This window comes from Rhinopithecus bieti, unplaced genomic scaffold, assembly GCF_001698545.2.
Source record: "Rhinopithecus bieti isolate Rb0 unplaced genomic scaffold, ASM169854v2 scaffold_53422, whole genome shotgun sequence".
In the NCBI taxonomy this organism is placed as follows: domain Eukaryota; kingdom Metazoa; phylum Chordata; class Mammalia; order Primates; family Cercopithecidae; genus Rhinopithecus; species Rhinopithecus bieti.
This window is the reverse complement of record NW_016821178.1, coordinates 1,555,158-1,564,126: the sequence shown is the minus strand read 5'-3', so window position 1 is coordinate 1,564,126 and position 8,969 is coordinate 1,555,158. Positions and strand designations below refer to the sequence as shown.

At 40.7% G+C, this 8,969-nt stretch overlaps 1 protein-coding gene across 1 annotated transcript in view; it reads left to right on the top strand.

The window, feature by feature from the left end:
* TERB1 (telomere repeat binding bouquet formation protein 1) overlaps positions 1-8,969 on the top strand; it is a 52,306-nt gene that overhangs the window by 24,751 nt on the left and 18,586 nt on the right. Inside the window, exons 9-12 of the mRNA XM_017860229.1 lie at positions 3,413-3,565; positions 5,396-5,527; positions 7,454-7,579; positions 7,666-7,697. Of these exons, the coding sequence (XP_017715718.1) occupies positions 3,413-3,565; positions 5,396-5,527; positions 7,454-7,579; positions 7,666-7,697 (443 nt within the window). The remainder of the gene's footprint in view (positions 1-3,412; positions 3,566-5,395; positions 5,528-7,453; positions 7,580-7,665; positions 7,698-8,969) is intronic.

Genomic DNA, 8,969 nt, shown 5'->3' with positions numbered 1-8,969 from the left:
TTGGAGACAGAATTTCACTCTTGTTGCTCAGGCTGGAGTGCAATGGTATGGTCTCGACTCAGTGCAACCTCCACCTCCCGGTTTCAAGTGATTCTCCTGTCTCAGCCTCCTGAGTAGCTGGGATTACAAGCACCCGCTACCATGCCTGGCTAAGTTTTGTATTTTTAGTAGAGATGGGGTTTCACCATGTTGGCCAGGCTGGTCTTGAACTCCTGATCTCAGGTGATCCTCCCACCTTGGCCTCCCAAAGTGCTAGGATTACAGGCGTGAGCCACCACACCCGGCCTTGTAGACTTACCTATTAAGGAAATAAAAGTGAGAGCCCAGAAATAGACTCATACATATATCATTGTTGATTGTCTACAAAGATGCCATTGTAATTCTGTGGAGGAAAAGATATTTTCAACAAATAATGCTAGAAAAAGTGGATATCTATATGCAAAATATGACTCCGAACCCTTATACAGTATACAAAACCTAACTTGAAATAGTTCATAGACTTAAATGTAAGTGAAAAATATAAAACGTGGACAAAAGCAGAAAATTCTCACAACTTGGGGGTAGGCAAAGGTTTCTAAGGACACAAAAAGCATGAATAAAGAAAAAATGGTAAATTGGACTTCATTGAAATAATTTTGCTCTTCAGAAGAGCTTGCTATGAGGATGAAAGGTAAGCTAGACTGAAAGAAAATATTTGAGAAATATTTATCTAATTAAGAATTTGTACCCAGAAACTTGTAAACAGCTCTTATAAATCGATAAGACAAAAGCAACCTGATGATTAAAAAAGTGGGCAAAAGATTTGAACAGATACTTTAGCAAAGAAGATGTGAATATTAAATAAGCACTTGAAAAGATGTTTAAGATTGGCTGGGCATGGTGGCTTATGCCTGTAAACCCAGCGCTTTGGAAGGCCAAGAAGGGAGAATCGCTTGAGCCCCGGAGTTTGAGACCAGACTGGGCAATGTAGTGAGACCCTGTCTCTACAAAAACATTTTAAAAATTAGCCAAATATGGTGGCATGCACCTGTAGTCCTAGTTACTCAGGAAGCTGAGGCGGGAGAATCACTTGAGTCCAGGAGTTCAAGCTTACAGTAAGCTATGATCACACCACTGCACTCCAGCCTGGGTGACAGAGCCAGAGCAAGACTCTGTCTCAGGGAAAAAAAAAAAAATGCTCAAGAAATAATTAGTTACCAGATAAATCCAAATTAAAATCCCAAAGAGATATTACTACACACCAACTAGCATGTTAAAAATAAAAAGTGATCATGCTAAATATTGGCAAAGGATGTGGAACAACTAGAACTTTCACACATTGCTAATGTATATCTATATTCAAGTGTTTGAAACAAATACTCGTGTCACATGCAAAGGATATATCTCTAGAATTCAAAAAAAAATTGGAATCTATTTCCATGATACCCTTACAGTCCCTTTATCTCTAAAAGCCAACTTTAATGAGTGATAGTTATAGGACTTCATTACCTTCAGTGAACTACAGATTAGAGAAAATCTAAAATATTCAGTATACAATAAATGTGGTCTAGGATGTTCTTCTGCTTATATGCCTGAGTTTTTGTCACGTAGGCTATAACTAAGAATCTGTGGTAACACACTGCCATTTTCATCTAAGCATTAACAAATGCTTATTTTTTTTTTTTGAGCTAGAGTCTTATTCAGTGTGTCACCCCAGAGTCTTATTCACTCTGTCATGATTGTACAGTGGCACAATCATGGGTCACTGCAGCCTCAAACCTCTGGGCCTAAGCGATCCCCCTGCCTTAGCCTCCTGAGGTGCTGGGACTACACGCACACACCACTGAGCCTGGCTAATTTTTACTTTTTTTTTTAGAGATGGAGTCTCACTATGTTGCCCAAGCTGATAATGAACTTCTGAATTCAAGCAATCCTCCTGCCTCAGCCTCTCAAAAATGCTAGGATTACAGACATGAGCTACTACCACACCCAGCCTCTTTTCTGAAGATTTTTAAAAAGTGAAAATACTTCCTAGTAAAGAAGTCTATTTTGGAGCCACCATAATATTGAAAATGTTTGCCTGCCCTTAAATAATGTTTCTGGGCTTGGCGCCATGGCTCACGCCTGTAATCCTAACAGTTTGGGAGGCCGAGGCAGGCAGGTTGCTTTAGTTCAGGAGTTCGAGACCAGCCTGGGGAACATGGTGAAACCCTGTCTCTTCCAAAAATACAAAAATTACCTGGACATGGTGGTGCACGTTTGTAGTCATTAAAGGCATGAGCCACCATGCCCAGCCCAGAATTATTTTCAACTAGGAAACAAAAGACTTCAGATTTAGAAAAATAGATGCCGGTCATTGAATCTTTGCTTGGAATAGTTGTTATGACTCTCAGGGATGTGTTATAATTTTATGCTCCAAGAAGTAAAAGAATTAGGTGTAAATATGACAGATGAGATGTATGCTCTTTTAGAACAGTTAAATTACTTTGCATCTTGAGGAGTCAGTCAAACAATCTGAGGAATTAGTTATGGTGGATTGCAGAAAATAGGCAGCTTGCTAATTACCAAGATAAATGAATGAATATATTCTTCATAACTTTATTGAAATACTTGTTTAATAATGTTGAGGGATAGGTTTCTTTTGGTTTTTTGTTTTGTTTTGTTTTGTTTGTGTTTTGAGACAGAGTCTCACTCAGTAGCGTTAGCTCAGCTCATTGCAACCTCTGCCTCCCGGATTCAAGTGGTCCTCCTGCCTCAGCCACCTGAGTAGCTGGGATTATAGGTGTGTACCACCACGACCAGCTTATTTTTTAAATTTTTTTTTTTTTGAGATGGAGTTTCTCTCTGTTGCCCAGGTTGGAGTGCCGTGGTGCAATCTCAACTCACTGCAAGCTCCACCTCCCGGGGTCACGCCATTCTCCTGCCTCAGCCTCCCGAGTAGCTGGGACTACAGGCGCCCACCACCACGCCCATCTAATTTTTTGTATTTTTAGTAGAGGCGGGGTTTCACCATGTTAGCCAGGATGGTCTCTATCTCCTGACCTTGTGATCCGCCTATCTCGGCCTCCCAAAGTGCTGGGATTACAGGTGTGAGCCACCATGCTCAGCCCAAAGGGCAGCTTAATAATGCTGTTCTTACAAAATAGAGCAGTTCTTACTAAATGAAACAAAAAAGATTTCTAATACACAAGAAATACTCTACTATACATATAATTTTACTATGTCAAAGTAAGGTACTTAGGTAAATAAATAATCTATTTTATGATTATGTATATGCACAGGTAAAGATTGGATTTTTAATTCTTTAATTTTGGGATTTTAGAAAGTATTTGAAAAGACCAAGTTAATGTTATATTTAGTGCAAATTGATTGAATAAAACCATTCAGCTGTCTTGTTTGAAATATTAATAGTTTTGCTACTTTATTCTTTAAGCATATGTTCAGAAATACTTCATATCTGTGGGTGGACTGGATGTATTGTCTCAAGTTCTCGTGCAACTGGAATCTGATTCACATGAGACTCTTTCCAGTGCTAAACTTGCAGTGGTTGTGACAAAGACTGTGGATGCATGCATTGCTGATAATCGTGAGTGACAGTGCTTACTAGTTTTTTTGAAATTGAATTTTCTTTGAATATAGCATGAAGAGTGTTGAAATAGTAGATTGAACAGTAACATGGTTCAGACTAACAGTTTCTCACAAGTGGAAGGGAGTATTAGAAATTATCCAACATGGCCAGGCGCAGTGGCTCATGCCTGTAATCCCAGCACTTTGGGAGGCTGAGGCAGGCAGATCACTTGAGGTCGGGAGTTCAAGACCAGCGTGGCCAACATGGTGAAACTTCGTCTCTACTAAAAATACAAAAATTAGCCGAACGTGGTGGTGGGTGCCTGTAATTCCGGTTACTTCGGAGGCTGAGGCAAGAGAATCACTTGAATCCAGTAGATGGAGGTTGCAGTGAGGGAGCTGAGATCACACCACTGCACTCCAGCCTGGGCGACAAGTGCAAAACTCTGTTTGGAAAAAAAAGGCAACATTAAATTAAATATTTCAGGCTGTGTATGGTGGCTCACACCTGTAATCCCAGCACTTTGGGAGGCCAAGATGGGAGGATTGCTTGAAGCCAGGAGTTTGAGACCAGCTTGGTCAACATAGCAAGACTCCATCTCTCAAAAAAAAAATAATAATAATATTCAGATGAGAAACCAAGGGATATTTTTGAGATTAAGGAATGGAAAACCCAATTTATGTGAAGAATACATCTCTTTCTGCTAAGTATGAGGTTGGACTTACCCAACACAGCATTACTAGTGAGTGGCAGAACCGTACTTGAACTCATGGCTGCTGCTTCTCACATGTGCAAACACTGAAGAGTAAGAAACTCTATTGGTATTCACAAACAACTAGGGGGCAAAAAATAGATGGTTTTTAAAAAAGTGGTTATTGAGGGCCTGCTATGTGCTGAGCTTTACAAGTACAAAAATGACTAAGATGTAGTCCCTTGAGGAATTCACAACTTTTTTGTTGATATTAATGTTGTTAGACTCTGGGTGAATTCTGTTAAAAGCCACATTTGGAGAAATATAGCTTAAAATGGTGAACTTTTTTTTTTTTTTTTTTTGAGACGGAGTCTCGCTGTCTTGCCCAGGCTGGAGTGCAGTGGTGTGATCTCGGCTCACTGCAAGCTCCGCCTCCTGGGTTTAAGCGATTCTCCTGCCTCAGCCTCCTGAGTAGCTGGTACTACAGGTGCCCACCACCACACCCAGCTAATTTTTTGTGTGTGTTTTTAGTAGAGACAGGGTTTCACCATGTTAGCCAGGATGGTCTCGATCTCCTGACCTCGTGATCCACCTGCCTCGGCCTCCCAAACTGCAGGGATTGCAGGCGTGAGCCACCATGCCTGGCCAAAAAATGGAGGACTTTTTGACTTTTGTCAATCTCAGCATAGCTTCGCATATGCTTCATTGTAAGTCAGCAAAACTGTGGTCAGTTAATAGTGTATTTTAAATGACAGCAGGAACTGATTATGTAGGAAAGTCTTTACTATCCAATCTAGATAAGAAGAGGTAGGTAAGGGGAGAGTAAGCATACTCAGCTTTTAGGAAGTTAGTGGTACTTCATCTTCACAGCATTCTGCAGAACAATTAAGAAAAAAAATTCTTCAAAAAATTTGCTTTAGTAATATGTCTTTAGTATGGGAAGAAAGAGTAATGAGGGTTATAGTAATAAGCAACCATCTTATTACAATGAATTTATATTTTATTTATATTCACACATACACATATTTATTAGATGTTATATGTGTATATTTAATGTTATATAGATATATAACATTCTATCTGAATAAGCTGAAAAATGTATATATACATTTATAAGTTTTAAATTTGTACTTTTTTTTCCTATTTTATACTAATAGCTACTTTTGGGATAGTACTCTCCAAGTACCACATTGTTTCAAAACTTCTGGCATTACTGCTTCATGAAAGTCTGGATTCAGGAGAAAAATTTAGCATCATGCTTACTCTTGGTCATTGCACAGAGGATTGTGGTAAATATTGGATTTATTGAGTGTGGTTATTAAAATAGTAGAGTGGAAATATACTTCTGTTTTTTTTTCTTCCAGTCATGTGAAGGTCTTAAAAGTATTGCTTTTCTCCTAGTTATTCAGACCTCAAACTAATCATTTCAGCTTCTAATTCTCCTTCACTCATTGTATTAAGTCAGTCATTAAGACCTGTAGTTCTACTTCTGTTTACCCCTCTTGATCCCTTTCTGTCCAGTTCCAATGCTGCTCTTCCACAGTAGGCCCTCAAACCCACATCTTTCATCAATATTATTGCAATGGTTTTCTCACTGCAGCACAGGGAGAAAGCTCTTTCCCTTCTATCTTCATTTTTTAGTCCACTCTGCACCTTGCTGCACAAATCTGATTCTGTTCTCCTTGTTAAAACTTTCAAAGATTCTTTCTTTTTCTACCTATTACTGTCTTCTCTCTCCTTTCTTTCTCCTCCCCCTTTTACTTTCCTCTTCCTCTCTACTTTCCTCTTATTCTCCCTCTGTTCAATCTACTTCTTCTTACCAATTCTCTCCACTTTCCTCTCTACCCCTCTCTCTTCTTCTAATCTCCTGTCTCTGCTCTTTCAGTTCTCACTTTTCCACTCTCCTCCCTTTGCTCTCTCTTGCTTCTCCCATTCTTTCTTCCTTCCCCTACACTTTCTACTCCCTCCATTAGTTTATCTATTCTTTCCCTTAACTTCTGTGTAATTTAGGATTGATTATACCCTTTTTCAAACCAAGCGAGGGCAGTTTTACTCTTATGAGTTATGATACTACTCTGTGGCTGCATTTCAGAGATCACTTATGAGACAGGTATTTTGTGTAAGTGAATTTTTTTTTTTTTTTTGAGACAGAGTTTTGCTCTTGTTGCCCAAGTTGGAGTGCAATGGCACAATCTTGGCTCACTGCAACCTCCGCCACCCAGGTTCAAGCAATTCTCCTGTCTCAGCCTCCCAAGTAGCTGGGATTACAGGCATGCACCACCACGCCTGGCTAATTTTGTATTTTTAGTAGAGATGAAGTTTCTCCATGTTGGTCAGGCTGGTCTCGAACTCCCGACCTCAGGTCATCTGCCCGCCTCGGCCTCCCAAAGTTCTGGGATTACAGGCATGAGCCACTGAGCCCGGCCTTAAGTGAATTATTTTCTGTATTAAAAATCCTTTTGGAGGCTAGATGTGGTGGCTCATGCCTGTAATTCCAGAACTTTGGGAGGCTGACATAGGCAGATCACGAGGTCAGGAGTTCGAGACCAGCTTGGCGAGCATGTTGAAACCCTGTCCTACTAAAAATACAAAAAATTAGCTGGGCACGGTGGTACGCCCTTGTAGTCCCAGCTACTCAGGAGGCTGAGGCAAGAGAATTGCTTGAACCCAGCAGGCGGACGTTGCAGTGAACCGAGATCACGCCACTGCACTCCAATCAGTGACAGAGCGAGACTCCGTCTCAAAAAAAAAAAAAAATCCTTTTGAAACTATCTGTTTCTCTATTTTAAAAATTTGTTGTTGTTGTTTTGTTTTTGTTTTTTGAGACAAAGTCTCACTGTGTTGCCCAGACTGGAGTGCAATGGCTGGACCTTGGCTCACTGCAGCCTCCACCTCCCAGGTTCAAGCAGTTCTTGTGCCTCAATTTCCTGAGAAGTTGGGATTACAAGTGCCTGCCACCATGCCTGGCTAATTTTTTTGCATTTTTTGTAGAGACCGGGTTTCACCATGTTGGCTAGGCTGGTCTTGGACTCCTGACCTCAAGTGATCCACCCATCTCAGCCTCCCAAAGTGCTGGGATTACAAGAGTGAGTCACCGTTCCTGGCCTATTTTTAAAATTTTGAACTATGTTCATAATTATCACAAGGAAGAATTACGACCTCATATAGATAGTTTATGATAAAATCATTGTCCTCTTTAACTGTGTGTTTTCCAGAGGAAAATCAGTATGACCTTTTTAAAAACAATGGGCTTCCACTCATGATTCAAGCTTTAACTGAATCTCAGAATGAGGAACTGAACAAAGCTGCCACATTTGTGCTTCACAACTGCAAAAAAATTAGTAAGTGTACTATTACTTTAAGAACATACCAACCAAAGTTTATAAAGGGGAATTTATATCTGCTTTCATGAGCCAACGCCTTTTAGCTCTCAGATTCTTCTTACATTTGAAAAGCAGAGTAGGCCCTGCACAGTGGCTCATGCCTGTAATCCCAGCACTTTGGGAGGCCAAGGCAGGCAGATTGCTTGAGTCCAGGAGTTCAAGACCAGTCTGGGCAACATGGAGAAACTCTGTCTCTATAAAAAAAAAAAAAAGAAAGAAAAAAAAAAGAAAGAAAAAATTATCTGGCCTGGTGGCACACACCTGCCAGCTACTTGGGAAGCTGAGGTAGAAGGATCATCTGAGCTCCGGAGGTGCTCAGGTTGAGGCTACAATGAGCTGTGTTTGCACCACTGCCCTCCAGCCTGGCTCATACAGTGAGACCCTGTCTCAAAAAAAAGTCAGAGTGTATAATTTGGACATGACAACTAGGGTATATTCAGCATATACAAACCCATGTTGAAGAGAGCAGCAGTATAATTCACTATTTTATGCCATGTGCACAAATTTAGTTTGCAGGAATTAAATTTGTGGACTAAGGGTTATTTACTGTTAAATCGTAAGTACATTTATTTATTTTTAAATGTCTGGGCTGGGCGCGGTGGCTCACGCCTGTAATCCCAGCACTTTCAGAGGCCTAGGCAGGCGGATCATGAGGTCAGGAGTTGGAGACCAGCCTGGCCAACATGGTGAAACCCTATCTCTACTAAAAATACAAAAAAAATTAGCCAGGCATGGTGGCACACGCCTGTAGCCCCAGCTACACGGGAGGCTGAGGCAGAAGAATTACTTGAACCCCGGAGGCAGAGGTTGCAGCAAGCCGAGATTGTGCCACTGCACTCCAGCCTGGGCGACAGAGCGAGACTCCGTCTCAAAAAAAAAAAAAGTGTGAGTTTCTGTTATGTGCTGGGCAGTGTGCTAGGCATCAGGGACATCAGGGATACAGTGATGAAAAAACAGTCTGTGTGTTCACAGAGCTTAGTTTAACTAGAGAAATAGACAGTAACTCAGAAAATGAGATTATGTGTTATTATAAATTGACATAACAAGTATAAAGGGATAGACCACAGGTCTTTAAGAGCCTATAACAAAGAAATCTGGTCTAGACGTGGAACAGAAAAGGCTTTGGGAGCTGAGAACTGAATGTCTAGAGTTAATTAGGTGAAAAGAAGGAATTTGTTACCAGTGAGCATCTCAGGCATAAGCAACAGTGAGGCAAAAAGGCCCTGTGATAGGAGGAAAGGAACCTGGTGCACTTAAGGAATTGATGGCCAGTGTAGCTTGAGCTCAGAGGGCAGTGGCCATGATAAGAATTTTGATCTTTGTGGAAGAAAAACTGCAGACACAGTAT